This window comes from Carassius auratus, chromosome 27, assembly GCF_003368295.1.
Source record: "Carassius auratus strain Wakin chromosome 27, ASM336829v1, whole genome shotgun sequence".
Lineage (NCBI taxonomy): Eukaryota > Metazoa > Chordata > Actinopteri > Cypriniformes > Cyprinidae > Carassius > Carassius auratus.
Window position 1 is genome coordinate 3,467,119 of NC_039269.1, and position 26,893 is coordinate 3,494,011.

General features: G+C 37.8%; 2 protein-coding genes and 1 long non-coding RNA gene across 7 annotated transcripts; 1 reads left to right on the forward strand and 2 right to left on the reverse strand.

Annotated features, from left to right (window-relative positions):
• Window positions 1–1,652: 1,652 nt before the first annotated feature.
• On the forward strand, window positions 1,653–6,680 carry LOC113045118 (uncharacterized). 2 transcript variants are annotated; one of them, XR_003275958.1, is made up of 4 exons: window positions 1,653–1,697; window positions 2,008–2,045; window positions 3,742–3,863; window positions 6,449–6,680. It is a non-coding gene; the product is annotated as an uncharacterized LOC113045118 (long non-coding RNA). The 2 variants fall into 2 exon arrangements; XR_003275957.1 differs by lacking the exon at window positions 1,653–1,697 and having other exon boundaries at window positions 1,741–2,045.
• A 43-nt stretch (window positions 6,681–6,723) lies between these two features.
• Window positions 6,724–12,815, reverse strand: LOC113045119 (inositol-trisphosphate 3-kinase B). The gene is made up of 8 exons (XM_026205296.1): window positions 12,509–12,815; window positions 11,310–12,174; window positions 10,525–10,609; window positions 10,146–10,359; window positions 9,421–9,625; window positions 8,977–9,078; window positions 8,485–8,556; window positions 6,724–8,214 (listed from the first exon to the last, which is right to left on the reverse strand). Exons 1-8 carry the CDS (start codon window positions 12,526–12,528, stop codon window positions 7,996–7,998), a joined length of 1,782 nt encoding a protein of 593 aa, XP_026061081.1. The 5' UTR covers window positions 12,529–12,815; the 3' UTR covers window positions 6,724–7,995.
• Window positions 12,816–13,273: 458 nt separating this feature from the next.
• LOC113045120 (seipin-like) lies at window positions 13,274–18,186 on the reverse strand. Of its 4 annotated transcripts, none has more exons than XM_026205297.1 (8): window positions 17,669–18,186; window positions 16,191–16,275; window positions 15,733–15,900; window positions 15,375–15,509; window positions 15,126–15,223; window positions 14,839–14,968; window positions 14,542–14,623; window positions 13,274–13,821 (listed from the first exon to the last, which is right to left on the reverse strand). In XM_026205297.1, the coding sequence occupies exons 1-8, from the start codon at window positions 17,923–17,925 to the stop codon at window positions 13,586–13,588; spliced, it is 1,191 nt and encodes a 396-aa protein (XP_026061082.1). In that variant the 5' UTR covers window positions 17,926–18,186; the 3' UTR covers window positions 13,274–13,585. The 4 variants fall into 4 exon arrangements, with proteins under 4 accessions (XP_026061082.1, XP_026061085.1, XP_026061083.1 ...); XM_026205300.1 differs by having other exon boundaries at window positions 15,757–15,900; window positions 17,669–18,185; XM_026205298.1 differs by having other exon boundaries at window positions 16,191–16,272; window positions 17,669–18,184.
• Between the last annotated feature and the right edge of the window lie 8,707 nt (window positions 18,187–26,893).

The window sequence follows — 26,893 nt, forward strand, 5'->3', positions numbered from 1 at the left end:
TCATCAGTATTTGCATTAAACACTAACAGGGTGACATTAGACACATCTCTCACCGTCATCATAATGCTTCACCTTTTGCACAGAGTTCCTAACATTAATGAGCTAAAGGTTTGTTAGTAATATAAAACCTCGCTATATGATGAAAATGTGTTCATAACTGGACCTAAATAAAGTGAGTGAAAGTGACATTCAGCCAAGTATTCAGAATTTGTGCTCTGCATGTAACCCATCCAAAGTGCACACACACAGAGCAGTGAACACACACACACACACACACACTGTGAACACACACCAGGAGCAGTGGGCAGCCATTTATGCTGCAGCACCTGGGGAGCAGTTGGGGGTTCGATTCCTTGTTCAAGGGCACCTAAGTCGTGGTATTGCCATCCCGAGATTCGAACCCACAACCCTATGGTTAGGAGTCAAACTCTCAGTCCACAATGGATCCAAAAACACACAGTCCACAATGGATACACAAGCAAGCAAGGTAGCTGAATCTTTTAACCATTCTATAAATTAGACATTTTAAAATACATAACATGCATCATTTATTCAGGTGGGTTATTAAACATTGACAATTTAAAAAGTGGTCTATTTTAGAATTAGATTTTTTATATTCTAACGAAAATATGATTTGTTTGTGTTGTTGCCAATTGCTAGGGCTTTGCTATGTTTGGTAGTGGTTTGTTTTTAGCACGTTGCTAGGGGGTTGTAAGTGGTTGCTGACTTAACAAAGTCAAAAGAGAATGCTTTCAAGTGTCAATGATGCTCTATGGATGCTGCTCTATGGATCTGTGTAAAAACAACAACAAAAAAACAACAACAACTATCTATGTAGTGTTCTCAAGTCCAGATGCTCGGAAAATTATTAACTCATCTCTGCCCAACAATCTGCACAATATGAGTAAAAAAAATAAAAAATTATGTCTGTAGCAAAATATGAGCAACAGTGATATGTATTAAAGTGAAAGATATTTTGAAGAATATTGGTATCCAAACAGTTGACGCCAATGAAAAAAAAAAAAAATTATATATATACATGTGTGCTCCGGTGTGCATATAAATATATATATTCTTCAAAATGCACTTTTGTTTTCAGCAGAAGAAAGATACTCATACAGGTTTGGTCAGAACAACTTGAAGGTGAATCAATCATGAAAATTTTTGGGTGATCTGTCCCTTTAAATTTGTGAATTTACTCTGCAAACATTTGACCATTAGCCAAAAATCTAACAGAAAGAATACACAAATAAAGAAATACTTTCAGCATATTAAACATTTAATAGACAAACTTTAACTTGTAAAAAACAGTAACAAATTCCACAAGAATATGCAAAAACCTTAGCAATGCAAGTGCTTTATTAATACTGTTAACTGTAAAGCTTTATAAACCTGTAAAGATATATAATGCCCAAAAGACAGTACGGTACACTGTAAAAATTTTCCAGGATTTCACAATATATAACTGTAATATTTCACAGTTAATTACATTATTACCACTTCACAGGCTTTAACTGTGATAATTCACAATATAATACCATATTTAGACTTTTACTGTGAAAATAATGCAGGTGCGGGGCTTTTACAAGAAACTACTGTGAATGCCGTCTTTTTTGAGTGGCAACTGCGGCAGCGTCATCAGAGCGTCATCAGAGCTCTCTGATCTTCGTGGTCTCATTCGGTGGATTCAGACAGCGGTAAGTGTTTAAATGTCAAACCTTATCAATTTGATGTTTTTTATATGATAGTGCATGTAATTTAAAAGTATGAACCAAATTAGGGTTAGTTGTAGGTTCTGTTGTCATGTTTTTGTAAGTTAGCTGGAGCAGACTGGCATCGACGATTAAGCGCGCAAATTTGAATGAAAAGACGTTGGTTGTAGTGTTAATTATACCGTATTAAGTTAACTGTGAGATGTCTGATTAGATACACCGTCGAAACATTTAACTTTAGCTTTACTTAAAGCTTATCTTAGTTACTCTAACAGCGTTCTCTCTTTTACCACAGCATTTTCTACATTGACCGACGATAAATAAAGTTATAAGGTAAGATGTGGCCTTAATGTGGGTATTATGACAGTTATTATTAACTAGATAAATTATGGTGTTTGTGGATTTGGGCAAAGGTGGATTAAATTCATCTCAAATTAGTAACTTTATGCTTTTCTTCCCTGCTGTGTGTGTGAAACGGAGCAACCGTTGTCTTTCTCGTCAACAGAAAAATGAATGGGGGGCTTCATCCAGCTGAGTTCACGCAGCATTTTCAACCGCCATTTTTATTCGGATAATTTTCAAAATATTACTGTTATTGTGTCATGAAATGTAGTTTTAAAAGTATTTCAGGCGAGAATGTAGTTGTTTTAAACTCAAATATGCGGTTTATTTATAATGACAGAGTCTATTTAAAAAATGTGTTTCGCCGATCTCGGAGATGAGCTCCATGCGATCAGCGGGAGCTCCGTCATCATGTATCCGCCGAGAGTAGCCTTACCTCGGCTAGATCTTCTGACATTTGCCGCTGGCTATGATGTGTCTTTAGTGGTTCAAGATCAAATATAATTCGTTTGTGGTAAAATGAAACGTTTCTTATCTTTGGCCTATATTCAATTTATCTATTAATATGTTATATATATATATATATATATATATATATATATATATATATATATATATATATATATATACATATATATAGGTCATTTTTATTCCTGTCTCTATAGAAATATGAACTTTTGTCATATAGCTCCGGTTGACTGCTCACTGACAACATCTGTCGTTCCTCCTTGTTGAATGAGTGGAGAAGGGTATTCCTGCACAGCCGGAGGCTGCAGGAACATACTGTTGAATGAGTGACTCCTAGCAGGCTCCTGATTGATTAACGCGGCGCGAATTGACGCCAAAGTTCAAATTTTTCAACTCGGGCGGCAGACGCGAATTCGCGTCAAACGCTAAATGCACAAAAAGCACCATTCGCGCTTAACGCGCGTTTCGCTTGAAGCGCTCTATTCGCTCGTCAATTCGCGTCTTCCGCGCCGCACTTAACGCCCCATTCGCGCCGCGAGACCTCCAGACGCGCGTAAACGCGCGAGACGCTCTATTCGCGTTTGGTGTGAACACCGCATTATACGCAGCTAAAACGCTGGTGTGGACGGAGATATTAGTTTTAATACTCCGTTTCTAAACGAAAACGCAGTAGTGTGGATGGGGCCTTAATTTGTGTGTCTGTGCTGGAGACCAGACCAGATTAGACCAGAGACAAAGCTTAAAGTCAGAAACAACTAAAAAACTGGGTGCTTTATTGTGAAAAAGATATAAGAAATGAAATGTTTATCACATCATCTGTGAACGGGTAATAATTCTAGGAGGAAGAGTACAAGTAGAAACAGCCATAGGGAGATGGACAGGCAACAGGCTCTTACTCCATCCTCTGCAAACGGAACATGTAAATTATGTAAATTGTTGTGTGCGAATGCTTTGCCTAGGTAAATCACACACCTCTACTTTGGTGAAGGTCTATTCTTGACTGTGTTTGTGATGGAAATGTTTTTCAGTTCAGTTCCATGCATTTTTTTTCTGAATTACAGTACTTACACCTGAATTACACCTTTGTTTAAACTGAGCTAACTTTAGTTTGACTCTGTACTGCAAAAGCAGTGACCCACTGAAGGTGGTGACTGGGAACTGACACTTTTTTCATCACACGAATTAAACTAACAGGTTTCTTCTGTCTTTTTGTTCGTAGGTGCTTCTTGGGCATCAACCCAGAGACAGGCACAAAATCTAAGAGGCAGAGAGGTCACATGAACCAGCAAGTCTGCACTCTTATCAGGAAGCTCATTGACTTCGAATGGATGTCAATCTAATGTAAGCTGTGTTCCAATTTAAGAACGGACTAATGAAACACAGTATCTGTGTTAAAGGAACATGCTGACTTTTTGTGACTTTATCTTATTCCCCGTATCCCCCAGAGTTAGATAAGTCTATACATACCCTTCTCATCTCCGTGCTTGCCGTAAGTCTGTCTGAGGCACCCACCGCTAGCCTAGCTTAGCACAAAGACTGGAGGTAAACGGCTCCAGCTAGCATACTGCTCCCAATAAGTGACAAAATAACGCCAACATTTTCCTATTTACATGTTGTGATTTGTATAGTCACAGTGACTCTAACCATCTTCTAACCGTATACATACTGGGAACTATATTCTCAGAAGGAGTGATTTTCTCACAGCACCTGAGAAGCCCTGTGGTGAGGAGCAGAGAGTTTGCTCAGAATTGGAGTAAATCACTCCAAAGAAGTAGCAGTGCTTCGCCTTCTGAGAATATAGTTCCCAGTATGTATACAGTTAGAAGATGGTTGTGTCTCATATGACCTTGTTATTTGTACACACTGTGACTATACAAATCACAACATGTAAATAGGAAAATGTTGGCGTTATTTTGTCACTTATTGAGAGCAGTATGCTAGCTGGAGCTGTTTACCTCCAGTCTTTGTGCTAAGCTAGGCTAGCGGTGGGTGCGTCAAACAGAGGCACTCAAGGAGATGAGAAGGGTATGTATGGACTTATCTAACTCTGGGGGATACGGTGAATAAGCTAAAGTCCCAAAAAGTCGGCGTGTTCCTTTAAGCTAGATGTAGTTATGCAGTAAGAAGTTTACTGAAGCTATTAAAGGGTTAGTTCACCCAAAATTGAAAAATCTGTCATTAATTACATCCCCTCACGATGTTCCAAACACAAGAATTTTGTTCTACACAAACTAAGAAAATTTTAAGCAATATGAGAGCTTTCTGATCCCACCTATAGACTACTATGTTATAACCATTTTCAAGTCCGAGAAAGGTAGTAAAACCATCGTTAAAATAGTCCATGTGACTACAGTGGTTCAACCTCAATGTTTATGATGCAACGAGAATACTTTTTGTGCCCAATGCAATCACATGCATGATCGAGAACACATCACGTGAACAGCATCGGATACTGGCACAGAAAGGAAAAATGTTGAATAAAGTCGGTATTCTGTTTTGTTTTGTTTTGTTTCTGCGCAGTAAATGTATTCTCGTCGCTTCATAACATTAAGGTTTAACCACTGTATACATATGGACTATTTTAACAATCTTTCCGGGCCTTGAAAGTAAAATAATTGCTGTCCATGGAGGATACAGAAAGCTCTCGGATTTCTTAAAATATCTTAATTTGTGTTCCAAAGATTTTTGGGGTGAACTATCCCTTTAATGTGTTCTATAGTGTCTCCTGATTCAATGTAGAGTTTAGACAGACTGCAAAATAAATGTGTAAAATTAATTGTTTTTACGTTTATTTGATTTTAACATGCCTTGACGTCTAAAAAACGTGAAATTTACAGTACTTTACAATAGTTTTAAGTGTAAATTTACATTACTTGCTACTGTGTTGAATTACTATGCAATTTAGCATGCAATTTTTGCTTAAAGGGTTAGTTCACCCAAAAATGAAAATTCTGTCAGTAATTACTCACCCTCATGTTGTTCCAACCCCGTAAGACCTTCTCTCATCTTCGGAACACAAATTAAAATATTTTTGATTAAATCTGAGAGCTGTCTCACTCCTCCATAGGCTTCTAAGGGATTGAAACTTGCTGGCCCAGAAAATGTATTAAAAACATCATTAATATAGTCCAAGTGACTACAGTGGCTCAATCTTACGTTTACCAAGCAACGAGAATACTTTTTGTGCGCAAAACCCCCCCAAAAATAATGACTTTATTCCACTATTCATTTCCTTCTCTCTGGGCCTCGGGTGAATTCATGTAGTATAACAGCGTAGCGCTTCTGTGTTATACGTCACATGCATCACACACATGACCAGCGTCGGCCAATAGTCAGCCTACGTGTGACGTATAACACAGAAGCGCTACGCTGTTTTACTACATGAAAAAACTCAACGCCCACAGAGAAGGAAATGAATTGTGGAATAAAGTTGTTGTTTTTTTTACGCACAAAGTATTCTCGTCGCTTTATAAACTTAAGATTGAGCTACTGGAGTCACTTGGACTATATTAAAGATGTCTTTAATACATTTTTCTGGGCCAGCAAGTTTCAAACCCTTAGAAGCCGATGGAGGAGTGATCCAGCTCTCAGATTTCATCAAAAATATCTTAATTTGTGCTCTGTAATTACTGACAGAATTTTCATTTTTGGGTGAACTAACCTTTTAACCTCAATCATGTTACTTTCAGTCCTGTTACTCACGTGAAAAATATTAGGACTGGGTAAATGTAACAGGAGTGATTAGAGTCCTGGTTTGTTGATTTAATATTAATTGAGAGTACTATTCACATTTTTTTTAATAGTTGAAATTACTTAAATTGTAGACATTTTAGGATTAGTGTTACAATGCGAGCACCATACTTACAGTGAGTCAGTCCACCACAGAGTAACTTAAACTTTTTGTCTTTCTTATCTTTTGTATATAGTGGATAGAACCCACACTATGCAGGTGCCAGCTGCGAGGGAAGGAGAGAGACACCTGCGACACCACCTTTTTGTCTTTTCTTACATCTCTCTCCCTCACTCTCTCTTCTCTGTCTCCTTCTTTCTCTTTTGACACACATTCCTGTTACCCAGTGTCAATCCCTGTTGCCCAGTGTTTTATTCATGTAATTAAATTGTATTTTACTTCTAAAAAATAAAAGTTATGTCACTGTTTATCAGTTTTGTTTGGTCCATCATTTATGCTAAATCACAGTAATAGATAGACATTCACAGTTATGTACAGTAATTCTACAGCTGCTTACTGCTAAATTACAGTAATAGATAGACTAATTTCACAGTTAAATACATTAATTCTACATCTGCTTGCTGCTAAATTACAATAATAGACACTAATTTCACAGTTAAATACATGAATTCTACAGCTGCTTACTGTTAAATTACAGTAATACATAGACACCAACTGTAATTTCACAGTTAAATACATTAATTCTACAGAAGCTTACCGCTAAATCACAGTAATGCGATGTCTAAATTACTGTGAAGTCACAGTATACAGCTGTCATTTCACAATAATTTACTGTAAAAATGTTACAGTAACTTACTGTGAAAGTCATGCAATTATTAACCTGCAATTTATTGTAAATTTACAGTCAAATAATTAACAGTGTAGTCTATTGATTAGAGATGTAACGATTCACTCAACTCACGATTCGATGTGATTCGATTCATGATTTTGATTTTACGATTCGATTTTCTTATGATTTTTTTTTTTTACAAAATGAGATTGAAGACATTATACAGTTAATGAAAAGGTGTCATTTTATCAGGCTATTACCGCATGTTTCTTTGTGAAATCGAAATATAACAAAACTAAATAAAAATGTTAAAACAAACCCCAAATCAAAAAAGTTACCCAAATAAGATATGAAGGCTTACGAATGCTACTTTAATATGCATTGTTCAGAGACAAGTTGAAAAGAAAATACCACGTAAACTTTTCTAAATATACCGTATTTTCCGGACTTTAAGTCGCACGTTTTTCATAGTTTGGCTGGTTGTGCTACTTTTAGTCATGTGCGACTTATTTATAATTTTTTTATTTATTTGACATGAACCAAGAGAAATGAACCAAGTGAAAACATTACCATCTACAGCCGCGAGAGGGCGCTCTATGCTGCCTGAGATGCATCTCAGGCAGCATAGAATGCCCTCTGGCGGCAGTAGACCGTAATGTTTTTTCTTTTTTTTTATGCGACTTAAATGCGACTTATAGTCCAATGCGACTTATATATGTTTTTTTTCCTCGTCATGACGTATTTTTATACTTAGGTGCGACTTATGGTCTGAAAAATACGGTAGTCAGTTCCTCTTTAGAAATACATTCATATAAACTCCTACTCCAATTGTATCGAGATTTGTCTGGCATCTCAACCAATTTTCGACTGGCTCGCGGTTAATCGTTACATCCCTGCTATCGATAGATCCAACATGAAATGATCTGTATAAGTGAGTATATATGAGGTCACTCTCAGCTTTGCTCCCCTGCTTGCTTGATGGCTTCCCCCAACAGAGTGATAAGTGAGGTCAGTCCGATGAGGTACCCATCTTCCCTGTTTCCCTCCACCCATGGAACATCATGCCTCAGCTGGACATCCTTTGGGGTTGGGATGGTCTTTCCAAAATCTATCATCCATATATTTGCTTTGCTGCTGCAGTCATGGACGAAAAGTAAAGAGCTGCCTATGATCTGAGAGAAGTTGAGAGGATGTTTATTCAGAGGCAGTGTGTAAACAACAGTCCTGTAAAATATGTTCTGAGATGAAAACAGAGCTGTACAGCTTTTAATTTTATGTTTTGAGGTAAATGTGCATAATTTATTATGTAGTAAAAACAAAATGTAAAGCCTCTAGCCAGAAATTCCCCAGCTCAAAATGGCAATTCAGTTCAGGATTCAAACTGAACATAATGTAGTATATAAAAAAATGAAACCATCAGATAATGGTGACAAGGCACTAACCTCATGTCTGTTGAAAAAGTTTGACTCCTTGAGTGCTTTGTTCAGTGCCTGTAACCTGGATTCGTAGGCCTCCTGAAATACATAAAGTGACAAATGGAGGATATGGACAGATGTAATTGGGATGAACTGCAATTATTTTTATATTGATATATTCCAGTTAAATTGTCAAGCAGACATATTACCATTTGTGTATAACAAAAGTCGTATGAGCTTACTAAAATATACTGCATGAATCTCTCACAATCCGATTTACTTCAACAATGTGACATTTTTCAGAGTACAGCAATGCACACATAGGATGTGGGTTTAATTTGATCTATTAGGAACTAATTTAATCAACAGGTGTTTTATTCATATGAAAAAAAGGGGGCCAGAAAGGAAAGTTGTTTCAGAGGTGAAGTTGTTTTTTGAATGTTGACATAATTATTAATATCTGAGTTTTTGAGAAAAACATTATTAGTAAACTGTAAGTATGAAATGATGTGCACTTACTAGAATGTGGACCTGGCTCCTGGTAAAGGTTAACAGTGTTTCTGTCACTTGAGCTTCTGTGCGTGTCTTGTAAAAGTCTCGTAATACTTTACCATTTCCCATCTGAAAAAAAAAAAAAAAAATTAAAATGGTGGGAAACAATAAATAAAAATGGCCAATGAATTCTTCAAGGCCCATTCACACCAAAGACAATAACTATACTGATATAGTTAAAAAAAAAATTGGGAAAAGAATAGCAGAATCTACAACATAAAAAATAATGATAATGGTATGAAGGAACAATATAGTTGGAATCACTTTCACAATGACTTTTTTCCAGCTCGGTGAATAAAAAAAAGCATTGACAGCCAATAAGAATCCATCCTGCTGCAGCATGTGCTTATATAGTTATTGTTATAGTTATCATTCTTGGTGTGACTGGGCCTTTAGCCTCATGTTTCATACCACAATGCCTTCTATGCGGAAGCCCAGTGACGAGGTGGAACTGCTGTCATCCCTCCACTGCAGGTAACGCAGCTTGGTTACACCTCTTTGTGCATGTTCTTCTACAGTGGGAGCTGCCGGATCTACTTTTACCATCTTTTGATACATATCAGAGCGCACAATGGCATTGCTCCTGGCCTTACTTATCTCCTCCTCTTGGTATGTCCTGCAAGTAATGCCACAGGTTCAGATGGTACTGCATTACTGTTCAAATATAAGGTCAATGTAGTGTAGCGTAGCAAATTAAAATGTACTACTAGAACTAGAAATGCACTGAAATGAATTTTTACAGAAACACTAGAACTGAAAGTCAAGTTTTCATTTCAAATTTGTGTAAATGGACAATAGAACTCAGTATGCTGTACAGGGTGTCGTGTTCTCAGGTAATACATTAAACCAGACAGTGTCCACACTGCTAACTATTGACCTGTTGTAACTCATCCATGTCGAGTACATAAAATATGGTTAAAATCCATCATTCTTGAAATGCTAATTAAAAAGTAATCGTTTTAGTCAATACTTTGGGACCTCCAAAACTATTTTGACCAAAGTCTTGCACTGCTTTATATAACATATCAACAAATTCCATAATTTTTAAGTATTTTCTCTCACTAAACATGTAGCTAAAGGGAACAATGAGTCAAAATGAATCAGTATTAGAGGTAAGCTATTGGGTTCCTTCCTACCGCACACCCATTTTGCAGTCCATGATGACAGGATTTTTGAGCCCGCTAAGAAGATCCTCTAGACGGATGTATTGTTCCCCGTCCTGACTGATGTGCCCGAAATAATGAGGCACAAACTGACAGAGCGCGTCAGACATGAGGACCTGCAGACAGACGGCCTCAACCTCGCAAAACCTCTTCAGCACCTCGCCACCCTCACTCAGCCTCACGTTACCTAGACAGAGCATTCAAAACTCATTTTCTGTCTTCAAAATAGCTCATGGACAGTAGGTACAAAAGAAATGTTCAAATCTATTTTACTTCTATAACATGATGTATTTTGATAGAAAGTGAAGGTATGGTCAGGGTCAAAATGGGGTCAAAAGTCTCAGCTATGTACCTTGGTGACCCGCTAGCTGGATCCATGAGGTTTGTGGACGTTTAGACCACTGCATCATGGTCAAGAACGTTCTCCAAGATCGGCACTGGGAAAGAAATGTGAGTCATTTAGTTGCAGTTATCTAACAGTACCTTAAAAACATTTTTTTGGGGGGGAGTTTATTTATCAACACTGTTAAAAAATAGCATGCTTTTTTTTAAGTCTTGATGGTTACAGTTATACCCTACCCATTGTGAAACTGTTCAGATGCACAGAAGCTGCTCTCTACTTGTCCAATATTGCATGTTTATCAAGTTTGATATTTGAAGATAAGTTGAACTTGTTTTGGGAACATTGCAAATGAGAAAGCAACATGCTACTCTATGCTTGGCGCGGTCTACAGTACTATGCAAATAGCTTATTCAAATATGCAATGTTATGGGTACACTTTTAGAATAATGCAAATTGTCTGTTACATTTCAGTGCACCGAAAAAAAAGAGAACACTTCTGTTAGGCCACAGGTCAGACTGAACCTGACACCTGTTTACTGGACCTGAGAGATTCTGCAGAATCTAGATCAGGGGTGTCAAACTCAATTCCTAGAGGGCTGCAGCCCTGCTCCTACAAACATACCATGTAGTTTTCAAATAAGTCTAAAGGACCTGATTAGCTGGATCAAGTTTAATTTTTAATTAGGGATGGAGCTAAACTCTGCAGAGCTGCGGCCCTCTAGGAATTGAGTTTGACACCCCTGATCTAAATAACATGCTTTGTGCTTTCTAAGCCTTCCCAAAATTCCACTCACCTTCTTCATGTTCTGCCTCCGGGTGGCAGTGTCCTCATTTTCACTGAAAACCTCATCACTCTCTGCTGAAGAGTTGTTGAAGGAAGAGGAGGATGAAGCTGAAGAGTGAAAGAGAACCCGAGAGAGAACAGGGTGTGGAACTAATTCTTCCTCACCATCTTTCTCCACACTTCCCCCCATATACTGTTCTCCATCCTGTAATGACCCAAGCATTTGTGTGTTTCTCTGTCTTGAGCCCCAACTCTTCTTCCTGTGCAGTCGTTTGTTGCTGAAATCTCCCTCTTTACTCTCATCGATACTCTCCACACTTGCTCCCAGCCTTTCCCTCGGTTCGATCTTTCTTCTCCACAGGCTTTTCCTAGTTGCTGCATTCAATGCCACTTTTGAACCCTCTTCTACAAGATTTTCACCTGCCATCACCCCCTCTTTCACTTTCTGCTCTTCCACATCTTCGTCTTTGGTTGTTTCTCCAGCAGCTATTGGTAGGGGATCCATGCAAACACGTTTCAGAGGTTCTGGTTTCCTATCCTCTGGTTCCTCACATGCATTTGTCTGCATTTCTGTTGGATCTTCTAGCTTGGATGAAAGGACGGCTTGAGCAGAAGCCAGTTTAGGTCTGGCTCTGAAGCCTGTTTTCTTGATATGATTACTTTGAGTGATCGAAGACGGCGAGAAATCAAAAATGCTTTCTTCTATGGCATCTCTCATGCTCTCTCCATCACTTCCATTGCTCTTCTTCCCTGACAATGTGTCCATTCTTTCTGGAGATGAATCCAAGTCTTTCATGAAGCCGCTTGGAGGAAAATTCTCATCAAAAATGGATGAAACTCCTGTTTGGTTATTTTGAGCTCTAGAAGAAGAGAATCTGAGGGGATAAACAAAATCGTTATTTGATAAATCATACCTAAAAAAAAAAAAAAAAAACAGAAGAATAGACATATGACATCTTAACAACAGAAAACAATCTTCAATATCTTAATAATAAAGTATTGTTATTTAAAAAGGCACATCATGTGGGGTTTTTCCTGGACATAGATAAAGCTTTTGTCTAAAAAATGCTGGCGACACTGGTGGTAGGTTGTCTATAGAATTAGATAAAAATAAGCTTTATCTTGTCCAGGAAATAGCCCACTTATGCGAAGTGGAACAAAGTCCAAAACAAATATTTGTAGGGGGAAAAAGCACCAACTCCCACGTACCCGAGTTGCCAATCTTTCATCACTCCTGTGTGTTAAGCTGAACCCACCAGCAGTTCAGCGTCAAAGACTCAATGCCAGTTTAAAGTCTCGCTGTCAACGTTTTCCGACAGTGCTTTGCATAATGTGACATCATGGTTTTCCACAACATATTTTACAATCAGCTCTTTCGGAGGTTGGCTGACGGTTGGCCCACACTCTCGTGTCGAGAACTCAGCAGACTGACTCTGGCAAACACGTCATGAATGTGTTTCCAGTTGGTAGATGCCTTCAGCTGGGAGGAATTTATTTTATCAGCATGCAAATTTCCCAGGAATTGAACTTAATGACTGTGGTGTTCCTATCACGTTATACCATTTAAAGTAAACTACATTCAAAAAATTATATCAATATATTATGTATGTATATACAAAAAATTACTTGGATGGTGGATAAGCATCCTGACCCATATTGTCATTTGATTTTGAGTCTTATTAAAACTCTCTACTACTATACAATATTTGTATTTATAAAATCAGTATAAACACAGTACAGCCAATATCATGATGTAGAAATATTGTACATTTTGTTTTTCCAAATTAAGTTATTTTTTTTTCTGATAAAGTCATACTTATAAATTTCCTTTAAATAACTTTAAGTAAAGTCATATCCTTTAGCTCCTTTTTACAATAACTGGATATTTCTCAGTTACATTTTGAAAAGTGGAATACATGTAAATGAATGCAAATTAATAATGTTATTTTCCAGACATAAACCACAAACAAATTATACTCTCCTCCTTTGGCTATTTATTGGCACAGTCTCACCAGTTTCAGTGTTGTGGATTATAATAACAACAACAACAATGGACATATAAAGGTCAGTTTTGGAGTTATGTCAATACATAAATGGTTACTATACTGTATATTTGTGGTTGTCTTGATTATTTTTAACATTAATGATACAAGTGATTAGAGCCAGCATGAAGTTCATATTTTTAAAACAAGGACATTTTTAACAAATCAATGAAGTCCAGCAGGTGGCCTTTGCTTTAACGTTTACCCTCATTTAGCAGACGGCTCCATTCTCTCTCTAGCTGCTTTAACAGACACCAACACGGTAGTAAGTTTTATCTACAGTGCCCGTTAACGCTTGAGATGACTGTGACATGCACTGTGATAAATGCCTGTGCTTCAAAATCATTTCTCCACCCCCAGCCTCACAGATGAGTTCATCTTCAGCAGCTTCTCTGGAGTCATCGACACCCTCCTCCACTCCCATGTCTGGAATGGATTCTTCCACCTCCAATGAACTGCACTCCATGGCGTCAACATTTTCTGTAATAATAGGGGATTCAACAAATGTGTTGTAGTGGCTGTATAAAGAAATATGGTCAATTCATATAAAAAAAATAAATAAAAAAATAAAAAATAAAAAACCATCTAGGAAATGCTAATTGTGTCATTTACTCACTGCCTTGTGTGTGGAACTCAAAACAAGATATTTTGAAAAAATGTTTCCATTTGTTCATACAATGATGTCAGTGGGGTCAGAATCGGTGTTGTACCCAATTCTGTATCGCTGCCAAATTATTACCCCCTCAGTATTGGTAGGTTTAGGAGTAGGTTTGGGGGAGGGGTTAGGATTAGGGGTGGGGTTAGGTTTAGGCAATCAGGTAGTGATTTGAACGAGGGGGGTAATAATTTGGCAGGGGGTCAAAATTGGGCACAACACCGGGAATGAACCAGCCAATGTTACTAGGTCCCCAACTGGGACGTGTTTGCTTTCACACAGAAGGCGACCAGGCAATGTTCCGGCAATTTGCTGGGTCCGACATGCAGTGTGAAAGGGGCTTAGTTAAATTGCTTATTTCTCTGGATTTAAACATTTGGGATAATGTAAGTACACAAGTCAGCCAATTATATAACACTGTGGTGTTTGGATATTTTAATAAAAAAAATTACATATTGTGCCTTTAAGTTTAAAATTTGACCCTTTTTATTATTACATTGGTTGCAAAAGGTCTAAAAAATTATGATGCATAAACCAGACTTCACTTGGGGCCTTGCCTTCATCCTGTGGTTCAGACTGATCATTCAGGTCATCTGGTTCATTCTTTTCCTCTTGCTGCTTAATAGCCTGAAGCAAGTAAAACACAGAAAAATGTTATTAACACAGACGAAAAGCAAAGACACTATTTCAAAACTAGAATGCCCAGAACTTAACATATGCAAGTATGTGAACACAAGTACACAAGCTAGATTACACACAATGCAATCCACACTTTTGTCGAGTATGTCTTGGCAAATGTCTTGTATATTGAATAGTAAATGCTCAGTTTTAGAGCAGCGCACCTTTCCAGGAGTCCTGTGACTGCCTAGATTAAACTGCAGGAAGCTGAGAACGATGATCAAACTGAGGAAAGCAAAGTTACTCATCACCCCGATCAGTGCTGATATCAAAGGGAAGTGATACAGCAGGTACCTGTGCAGAGAGATTCGGAAAGACTTCCTCCTCATCATCAGGTGAATGTTTGAGTGGGCTGATTATTTCAAGCACAGAGCATTTTATTTAAAGTATGGACAATTTTAGGGACTATATTTAAGCAACACAGCAAAAACAGGAATCCACAAACACAAACCTGATGCCTGTAAAGTGAGCGAAGATATAGAGATGAGCTCTGTAGATCTGAATATGCTGGGAATGGATCTCAATGACGGCTCCAACAGTGGGTTTGTACTGAACAAAGAAAAGAGAGTGACTGTTATGATAACTCATATACTGTAGATGAGACTTAGCTAAAGTATTCTGAGTGGGTTTATAGAGTTTCTGTGCAGTTGCTAAAACTGAGGTTTAGTGTGTTGCTAGGGTGTTCAGAATTATCCCTCACAGAATCATCTTTGAATTCAGAGTACAGCTCCACTGTGACTGGCTGCTTTTGCTCCGATGCTCCTGTTAACAGCATGGGAGAGAAGACCACTGTGCCCAGAGCCTGAAGAAGAGAAGAGCGATAATGGAGCATTGCCTGAAAGAGAGAAAGAGAGAGAGAGAGAGGGATGGAGAGATAACGTTGATCTGACGAGATACCACAGATGCATTGTGAAAACAAAATGTTCTAAACATGTTCAGAAAGATCATATACAAAAATGTCATTTTTGGAGGAGCTATTCCTTTTACATTTCAGTGTAATCTTTCAAAAAGCAAGCATTAGATTTATGCTTTTAAAATAAAATGTTTTTTATGCGTACCTGTCTCCTCGTTTGTGTACTTACAGAACGAGCTGTTACATCAACAATCTGACCAGCTTTAGAATAGGGAGTCATCTTCACTAGGAACATTCCCAGCTCCTGATTGGCTGGAGACTCAGGCATTTCCAGCTCTAGTGTGATCTGATAGGGCTGACCGTATGTCATTACCTGAAATAGGCAGGAAAGAGATATCATCATTTTTCCCCCCAGAATTATTTGATCAGACCACCAAAAAGTAATTTTTGCCCAAAACTGGACAGACGCAATTACTAACATAACTGGACACCAATTGCAGAGATCAACATGACATGCAGTGAGGTCATTTGACAACAATGCAGCATGCTAGTTTTCAAAACACATAATATACTAAACTCAGCAATAAAAGATAACAACAATTTTGAGTCTAAAAGAAATGTAAAATAAAGAAACTAAGTAAGGATGAGATCAAGGATGGTCACCTGATGTTTTCCATTTTTCAGTAAAGAGACATTAGCCACAGGGAAAGAACACACAGAGTGATGAGGAGACGGACAATCAGTCCTGCTGATCAGAAACACAGTCTACATGAACAAGAGGATGACAAACATGATGATAAACTCTGATGAACATAGGCAGATTCTGTGTTATTTTTTATATTTTACAGCCTGTTACCATCTGACAAGGTGGTGTCTTTTAAAAATGATACTCAGTTTGACTGTATTTAAGCATTTAAAGGGGGGGGGGGGTGAAATTCTATTTCATGCATACTGAGTTTTTTACACTGTTAAAGAGTTGGATTCCCATGCTTAACATGGACAAAGTTTCAAAAATTAAGTTGTACGTTTGAAGGAGTATTTTTGTTCCAAAAATACTCCTTCTGGTTTGTCACAAGTTTCGGAAAGTTTTTTATCGAGTATGGCTCTGTGTGACGTTAGATGGAGCATCAACAGAGTTGTGCAAGTGTTTTTGTTTGTTCCCTGCATTTTTATTCTTTAGCTCCGCCCACACGTCACGCCTCCAGCGACTCGTGTTTTTCCGGGAAAAATCGGTACAGACTATCTTTCTCTTATGAATATAATAAAACTAAAGACTTTTTGGAGTTATGAAGGATGCAGTACTACTCTATAGGTACTCAAGATTAACAGCATATTGAGTGAAAACGAGCATTTCACCCCCCCCCCCCTTTAAGAATATGGATTATCAACATGACCGAAATATTGCTGGAAAAACTGTCGTACACCCAGCCTTTTTGCTGTGGGGTTAGGGTTAGGGTTAAGATGAACACTTACTGGACTAAAGCACTTATTTATCATTATAATTTGAATATCAGAGATGATCAATCAGGCTTTTCAGGAATTTTTATTTGTTCATCTCTCAATCATCAATGTATTGCATTACTACAGCGCACAACTACAGCGTTTTGATAAATCGAATCATTTAAATATGATCTTACCAACACATTATTGGGATATAGAGTGACAACTGATATCTAAAATATTTAATTACTCTGCTTTCCTGTTATAAAATATCTCATTGATTTTTCATTTCAAACTATTAGAATTTCATCTTACGTTTTGTCCATTTAAATATCAACAACTAACATTGCATGTTTTGCTCAGGTTGGGCAGTTTCTTCTTCCTTGAGCATGAGCTCCAAACTCTATCTTTTCTACGCTTTTATCTAAATTTATTAATTTAGTGTTTTTCTCGATGCATATACTTTTTGTGAAGTTCACGCTTAAATCATGAATACGAATTTGTGAATGGGGCAAGAAAAATGTGTTTTCTTTAAGAACATATTCTAAAATTTTATGAGGTTTAAGCATACACACACACACACACACACACACACACACACACCCAATTGTGCTTTTCGTGAAAGCTTGTTTACTCAAAAACAAGATGAAAAAATGGATTAAGATTTAAGGTATTCTTCTGGGTACCTGTAAACACCTCACCTGTAAAAGTAGACAGGCGTGATGAAATTGGCAGTGGGCATAAAGGAATAATAGAAACTGCCATAGAGGAACAAAGCCACCCAGAACACCAGCAGAATCACACAGATCAGAAGAGCCATTTCCAGAAGCTTCTGTCTGATCCGCACCAGCAGCACTGACATCGTCTCCAGGATCTGGACCACCAGCCCGTTGATTTGAGGTCCCACATCTTGAACACCAGAGTCCTCTGATTCCAACTCCTCCATAGTGGGCTGCATGTTTACTGAGATTTATTTCTCTCAAACGGTCCAGTGTTGATGTGCTCCTATCTCAGACTTTCACAACTTCCTTTTCCCTTTCTAATGCAGCTCTTGTTGATGAAAATAACCCAACCCTACAAAATAACCCAAACCTCCCTCATGAAAACACTGCCCATTTCTCACCACCGCCACAACCACCGCACCGTTTTTGAGCTCCTGTGAATTTCTTCCTCTGCCCTTGAAGCTTTGACGTCTGACTTTGATTCATCTAAAGTGTTTTGAATCAATGGACAAGTTCTTTTTAATGCATGTTTCTGCAGTAATGGAGTGTGACACTCTCGGTTCCTGGAAAAAAGAACAGTCCGAAGAACAGTTGGACTCCAGTGGGACCACACTGGGACTCATGACCAGCATGTGAGGCAACAGCACAAGGAATGCTTTTAGGAAATGCAAAGGGTATGAAATATCCAAAGCAAATCATTCATTCTTCAATCTGGATGACATCAAACAGAATGCTACACAATTAGTAACAGACATTAAGTAAAAACATTTATCATTTTGTGAAAATCACATGCATGTTACTGGTTCGAAAGTCCGGATACATAACAATAATTTCAAGTTATTCAACCACATATCTACTGGAAGCACACAAGACACATGCGACTTCAAGAGCCGCCGAGCACAGTAGCTCAGGTCAATGCAAGGCAACAAAAGATTTCAATTAATGCTCAAATTACATGCAGTTAGCTGTTTGAGGACACACATGCACCAGTTGAACGTATCCCACTCCTACATGAACGTAACAAGTTTTGCACAAAAACGTAAATCCATAAAAAAGGAGATTTTATTTAAGGCCCTCTTGAATGTTAAGTATTATGTGGCCATTAAATGTCTTTCCACCAGATGGCACTAAACACCCTTTCAGTAGCATTTGTGAGCAAACTCAAACTGTATTACAGTAAAGCAGTTTCATTAGAGATTATGGTGAAAGACTTAATTGAAAAGAAATATTATTTAAATGAGTTTATTTTGGCATTAGTAAAAATGGTGTTGCTATCATGGCAAATGCAATAAATTAGTGCTGTTTGCTATTGAAGGAAGGACTTGAGCCACATCACTGAGACCTAAAATGGGCTCTTTTGACTTGAGAACAGTAAATAACTACCTAGCAACAAAGCAAGACACCTTAGCAACTGCAATGCAATGCTATAGCAACCTCTCATAACATTCTAGCATTGTGGCAGTGAGTTCTGCATGATAAAACAGCACTTCCATTGCCTTCAGAAAATATAAAAATCTAGCAGTTTATATAATCATCAGTAACATGAACACTGGTGTCAAATGTCTGAATGTATTCCTTTATTTTTCCCCAAAGCAAGTGTTTTTCTCTAAAATGAGCACTACTTGAAAATGTGCCATGTTCGGATAGATTTTTCACATGCCAGGGAAAGAGCGAGAGATGATAGGAATTTTGTGGATGATTTCAAATGACCTGCCAAAGAGAGACTGCTGGCCTACATACATATTTAAAAAAGGATCTTGCAGGTGAATCAAATTGTTTCACCAAGTGGAATAGTGCTTTTATTCTGATGGAATGATAAAGGGGGATAAAGTGAAAATGTAAAGCTCCTTGAAACTTAAATGGAGACAGAATTACATTTGTAAAAATGGAGAGAAGTGTAGCTGAACTGGACTGCAGATGAGTTTTCTTCATCCCTTCCTCCTCCCCTCATGCTGGTATGACTCATTTGCAAATCGTACTCTGTGCTAAAGCTATGTAAATGTATAGTAAGCTGCTGCACTGTGGCTGTCAACACTACAGAAGTTATATTGTTGCATCACTATTTTCCTATATATCGTTCTTACTTGATTCTGATTGGTCAGTCACTGCATCCTAAAAATAATGAATTTGATATTTGAATTAAACCACAACAGAAGAAGCCAGAAAGATTGTTCATGCTGCTCTTGACCATACAATAAAAGGTCACTTGCATTTATACACAAAGGTCGAAAAGGACAATGACTACCTTAAAGGAATAGTTCCTCCCAAAATCAACATTTGATGAAAATCTACTCAGACCATCCAAGATGTAGATGAGTTTGTTTCTTTAAAGGAACCGATTTGGGGACATTCACCATTACATCACTATGGATCCTCTGCAGTGAATGGGTGCCATCAGACTGAGAGACAAACAGTGGATAAACTGGCCAAAATAATCCATAATAACTCTTTTAAAATTTCAATTCAGTTCATTTCAATTCAAATGTATTTTTATACAGCTTTTCACAATATAGGTAGATTGTTTCAAAGCAGCTTTACAGAAAATGCATGTGCAAAATCCTTACATATTACATACATATTTCTTTAAAACTTTTGGACTGTTTTGGCTTGTTAACAGTGCTTGATCTGTGCATATGTTTCTCCTGATTCAGATTAAATGACTTGAGAAAGCAATATTAACTTTGACGGCACCCATTCACTGCACATGATCGAAGTGACGTAATTTTTACAAATCTATTCAGATGAAGAAACAAAATCTACATCGTAGATGTGCTGTGGGCAATAAAGTTTTCATTTTTGGGTGAACTATTCCTTTTATTTGCTATTCAGTTATGAGACACACACACAATACAGTCATGCCAGATCCAGGTATCACAGCAAACCCACTTCAGGTCATGTAGAAATAAGGCTGAACATTTTCACATCAGTCAACATTGCCATGTACAGACATCAGCTCAGTGGAAAAATAGGTGGGGGGCAGCAAAGTTGTCAAATGCCAAAGTAACAGTAAAATGTCAAAAACCTTGCACAGACTGAGAAATGAAGGAAACTCACAGGATATTTCTGATTCAAAACGTTCTTGATATCATACAATATTGACTCTCAAAGGAAGAAAAAGCCACTGTTACAAAATATATTGAGCTGTCTTCAAAAGCACCATTATAAGGGATCGTACGTGCACTGCCAATTCAAAGGCTGTTCCAGAAGACATTTAGACAGATTTTAAGGTAACGTATCTTTTATGGAAAAGATAATCTCACAGTACAATGAAAGAAGCTCAGTGAAAACATGTCAGAATAAAAGAAAGAAAAAGTGAGAATGTCTATTATAACTGTTTCAATCAATACCTGGGTATCAATACAAATTTAGCAAACAATTTTTGGAACAGAGCTACAGATCTGTTTAGGGGAACTGAAAGATATCAGCTGAAGGTGTTCTCTGCACATATGGATCTGATTCTTTGATTGACAGGTGTCTACGCTGTTATTGGTCTTAGCTAACGCTTTTGGGCCAAGGCGTGCCTCCTGTTTGATCTCACCCTTGATGCACTCAGAAGCTTTTGTCTCCATTCATTTGAAAGTCATTGAAACTAAGCAGATGTGATGTACTTCTTTTGACCTGTACATGTCACTGTAACACCCAAACATTTCATTTTGAACTGTAAAAAACAAGAGGTCATGACAAACACAATGTTCCTTTTAGCCATTTTTCTCCAAGAAAAAATTATATTCTTATTCATATTCATATTTCTTATTTCATAAGTCACAATGAAATAAAAGTAGCAACAGATCTTTTCTTCTATACTTTAAACATGGTTTTACGGCTATATGCAGGGGTGAAGTATGTAACTTCTTTAGTGAGGTGGTTTGACATCAGAGAATCTTTGCTTCCAGGTGGAATGTAAAAGAATGCGACAAACACGTCTCATGGAAATCCTGTAGAATTCAACCAATCAGATGAAAACTTTGAAACTCCTGAAGTGTTTCCAATTTTGTCTGCCATATGCACCAGACATTCAACCAAAGGTCCTGTTTTCACCAGGAGATCCAGCTATGACATTTTGACATCAGATGTACATTTTTAACAAGTTGGTATGAATCTTCAGGGTCTTGTGAAATGTCTGCAGCATACTTTAGTAAAAATTCCTCAATAGTCTCATTAAAAAAAACACCTTTTTATTTAGTCAAAAACTGCTCTGTTCACAGCGAGCCGTTTTGGTGCATGTCTCTTTAAATGATAATGAGCTACTGCTCGCCCCACCCCTCTATTTAGTCTTTGGTGTATTCATTGGCACATTACCATCAAAACCAAATCTAATCCACTGGGTCCTCAGTGGCTCTGATGTCAGGAGAAAATGAAGACTGTTATATTCCGTTTTACATCCAAATACAAAACACCTGCACTGATTACAGACTTTGTTTTCACTACAGCTGCTCGAGCACGGAGTAAATGGAGGACAGTGTATAACTGGCTAAGGGCGGAAATATGCTTATACAGGACATCAGTATGACATCATACTGAAAGGATTTTTATCTTTGTACGTGGTTGTGTCCTGCTATATACGTAAACCATGTAAAAGTGAATTTTGCATCCAATGTCCCCTTTAAACATTATGAGGTAAGTTTAATTTTAAAATAATATATGCAACCTCTAAAGCAAATTTCTTTTATTTTTCTATTTTTTTTGCAGTACACTATAGTATCCTGTACAGATAAACTCAAAGCCGACAGTTAAGATGGACTAAAAGCCAAAAACTCCAATTTCACTGGCTCTTCAAATTAAAAAGTAAATAAACTGTTCAAAAGTCATTTCCAGCAACATTATATTGGATCTAGATGGTAAATCCATTATTGTATTTTGGGAGCATGTGTGAGGGTTTTATGCGAGCCCATGGCAGGTGTCCTCTTTCCATCTGGGTGATTTCTTATTACACTACAGTAATAAAGCCATCAGTGACCTCTACTCTCTTTACCACGCCTCATAATCTCTCTCTATCCATCTCTCTCTCCTGTCCTTGCTCTATATTAACCAGCCTCTGACTCTGACAGCTGTGCTATTGTGACACTGGGGAAAAAGTGTGCTCAAATCACTGCAAAAAAACTTAATTTGTCATTTTATCTGCTCAATTACTGTTCTGAATGTATTGCATTTCATAATCCCAGTATCTTTATCATTTTTTTGCACTTGAAGGACACAATACAAAGGGAACACTATCTGAAGGGTCACAAATGCAAGGAAGCACTCAAGCAAACAAACGTGAATGCATGGCCAAAGTATTACCAACTCGCTGATCCAGTGCACATACTTTATGTTTGTTCTTGAAAGAGAAATCTGACCATAGCAGCAGTTGGTTTACACAAATGCTAAATGCCACAATAGCACCCTCTGAGGCAAAGCTGTAAATGCAGTGCATACTTGTATTGCATTATAAACTGTGTTCTGACACATTTCAGAACTCACTGGTGCATGAAATTGAGCTTGAATAACTACAAGCATTTGTGCACACGTACTTGCATAGAGTATGTTTCAGGCCTAAGGAGGAAATTTTGCCATTTCTGATCAATTTGAATCAGGGTGGCAATTTCTTGCCAGGTCATTTACATAAGACCTTACATTGGCTTTCTAAACCTTCAACTGCTCATGGTACCAAACGATTTTCAACAGGAGTCTTCTGTAAAGGCAAACAAACAGTCCCACCTCGAACTCATGCCAATGGCAGGCTCATCAGAAGTTTTAAACAAAAGGATCACACTGCAAATAAAATTGCATTTACTATTACTTATTTAGATTGTATTCACAGAATTTTAACAAAAATAATTATTTTTAAGGCACAGCAAGAAGGCATTGTGACAATAAATACATTTATAATTTAACATCACGTTTTGTTAAAATAAATGCAGCCCTGGCAATCATGAGAGACTTCTCTTAAAAACATTTTAAAATTCAGCACACATAATGCGAAATGTATGTGCATTTCTGAAATACGTTGTCTAAAAATGTGCATTTTCCGTAAAATAAATGCATATACTGTATGAGAGTAAACATTTAATCAAGTTAATCAAAAGAGCAAAATTGAAAAACATTAAATACAGTCCCAAGGCTGAACTGGAGATCCCTAGACAAAGGAAATTAAAGGGATCAGCATGTGTCTTGTCGCCTGTCTGACACCAAAGATCCTGATATTTCCTGCTTCAGCTTGACAACATGCTGATTATTTCTTTCCCAGCAAGAAAACACTCAGACCAGGTGTCACCAGGCTTTCCATACTCAACAATAAGTCTGGGAAGCAAAACAAGGTGCTGTAAACTCCAGGAGAATTATAGGCAAGCAGATCCAGTGTAATAAACATGGGGCAAACACCATATGCCTGGGTATTTCTAGGTATTTTATTTATCCTACTGATCTGTGATTAGATCTTATTACGTACATGAACCTCAGACGAGAAATCTAACTGGATTACTGGATTTATTTGTTGTCATTCCACAAAGCACACGCATTAGAAATACTAATACTGACACAAAACCGTGGTTTGCAGAACAACAATTGTTCTCGCAGCAGCCTGTGGGAGAGAAACTTGGCTCAGGTGTGTTTATATCCCAGCATGTCTGTTATGTGAGCAGCCAATGAGGCCAGAGATGAAGCTCTTCCGGGTGTCCATCTGCCGGCTAGAATGGTCTTGACACACTCACATGCTCTGACTCACACACTCAGACAAAGACACACACACACGTTTCCTGCCTTTGCAAGCTTGGCTCGATGCACTGTGCTGGAATAATGACAATAACAGGAGAAGACTTGAATTTACAGCCCTAAAGAGTGACACAATGCCGCCCACCTGCAGGTGGATGACATCATACGGAATCTTGGGTCATTCCCACTGAATGAAGTAGTCATCTGTTGTGCTTTTGTGCAATGATAAAGTAGAATCTACCACGTGTGCACACACTCACAAACACACACACACCCACAAATGCATGTGTAGCAGAGTGAGGTATACACCAGGTATGACTGAGTGGTGTTACCCAAACAGGTGAACCTATCAGTGTCTGTACTTATACATGATTGGTCAGTTGGTTAAGTTTCATGAGCCAATTAGTGCTTGTGTTGTGCTTATAAAAAGGGGAAGTTTTAGTTTGCTTGGGATGCATCATCCTTGGTACTGTGCCTTTGTGACATGTGGTGCTTTAAATGCATGCTAACAGTTGGGTTATCCTCATGTCTGTTATGTACTGACTGTCAGACAGTTTTCAGGTTGTTCCTTTTTAAAATGCCTTTTTGCTTGTTAAATAGTGAGGATTATTACCTTGTTTGTTTGTAGATATGGGCCTGCAAATGAATAATCCTGTGTGATGACTGACCATGTGTATTACAGCATTGTGCTGTTTTCTTGGTTGTCGTACAAGGTGGTACATTCATCTTTAGGCCCATGTGGAAGACTGCTGAGGCCCTCTGAACAATTACAATAGACTTAAAGGGGTCATATGATGCGATTGCATGATTTCCTTTGTCTCTGGAGTGCAATAAGCTGTTTGTGCAAACAGAAGATAAGTAAAGTCACAAAGATTTCAAGTCTCAAATTCAAAGAGATATACTTTATAAAAATGACTGCTCATCCACGCCTTCCTAAAATGCCTAGTTCAGACACGCCCCCTACATATCTGTGTCACTGTGTGGGAAGATTTGCATAACACCGCCCAAATGTATGCGCAAAGAAAGAAGGCTTAACTTTTATTATCACCGCCACCATGTTGTGGAGATGCTGTGTGTTTTATTGCAAATGCCAAACTACTTTGGCAGAGGACAAAACTAGAAATCAGTTGTGGAAGTTTTATTTAAAACACTGTTCCATAACAGTACAAACCAAATATTTAAGTGTGTGTGCAGCACATTTTATGGAGGAAAGTTTCCTGAACCTCATAAGTCATAAATCACATGCTTGAGGTATTCGACCAATCACAACGCACTGTATAGCTGGCCAATCAAAGCACACAGCTCTTTTCAGAACGATGAGCTTTCTAAAAATCGACTTGTTTGACTAAGGCCGGGCTTAGAGGAGCAACAATATTGTAGGGTGGGTGGATTTTTTTTTTTTTTACCTTAAACTGCATAAACGCATCGCAATACAACAAAATATACAAAATAATGTTTTTTTTTTTTTTTTTGTCAACGTCATGTGACCCCTTTAAATTGCCCCAAGACCAGATCAACACTGTAAGACATTTTTAAGACATGAGTGGGCTCTTTTAACTTTATACGCAAACACTCAGAACACCCTAGCAACCACTTAGGAAAAACACTCCAGCAACCACCCTAGATTCATGGAGAGAGTTTTGCACATTTAAGCGCTTCGCTTTAATCTAATTTTAAATCTGCATTTGTATTAATTTATTTTTCTCAGTTTTCACGTCGCCCCTATGGATGTGTGAAAAATGCTTAGGGATCAGACACGTAGCCAAGGCCAAATGTTGTTAATGAGTTTACATGCATTCATTCAGCCTCTGATTAATACACGCTCCCTTTAAAGGTCATTTGTTATGTTTCATAAAATGCCCTGCCAATTCTGACTGGAGCGTCCATCATGTCTGCTAATGACAGCAAAACCTTTCATGACAGCATTTAGATGAGCATGGCTTTCATTTTCCCGGTAATTACTGCCAATTGTTCTATGGTGTTTTTATTGTTGTGTAAAAGCATCAAAACACTTAAATCAGACAATGCATGCCGCAAAAATATTGTTTGGATCTTATTGAAAGCAAAAAGACTTTAAGCTTGCCAAGACAATTCACTTTGTATTAAACTTTGAGGGACACCTCTGCTGAACTGAGAAATTGTAAATGTGAAATAATTACTGTATTCATCATTTGTGAGCCGTTTGTGATAGTAAATATGGCAAATATATCATTATAAGCATGGCAATGTATTTTGTACTGTTTTAAAAACACAATCAATACATTATTAATGCTCAAAGATGTTTGGCTTGCCTTTATCTGGTGATCTTTTGCTAGTAAAATCCTGTTAAGTGTCTGAAGTCTGCTACATTTTTTCCTTAATTATAAGGCACTATTTGGCTGTCTGTCATCTTTGCAGACACAACAGATGGATATGTTTGCACAGTGAAGGTCATCTGATACCAGCGGTGGGGCAGATTGCTCCCTCTCTCTCTCTCTCTCTCTCTCTCCATTCAAATCCTGAAAGACTGTCTCT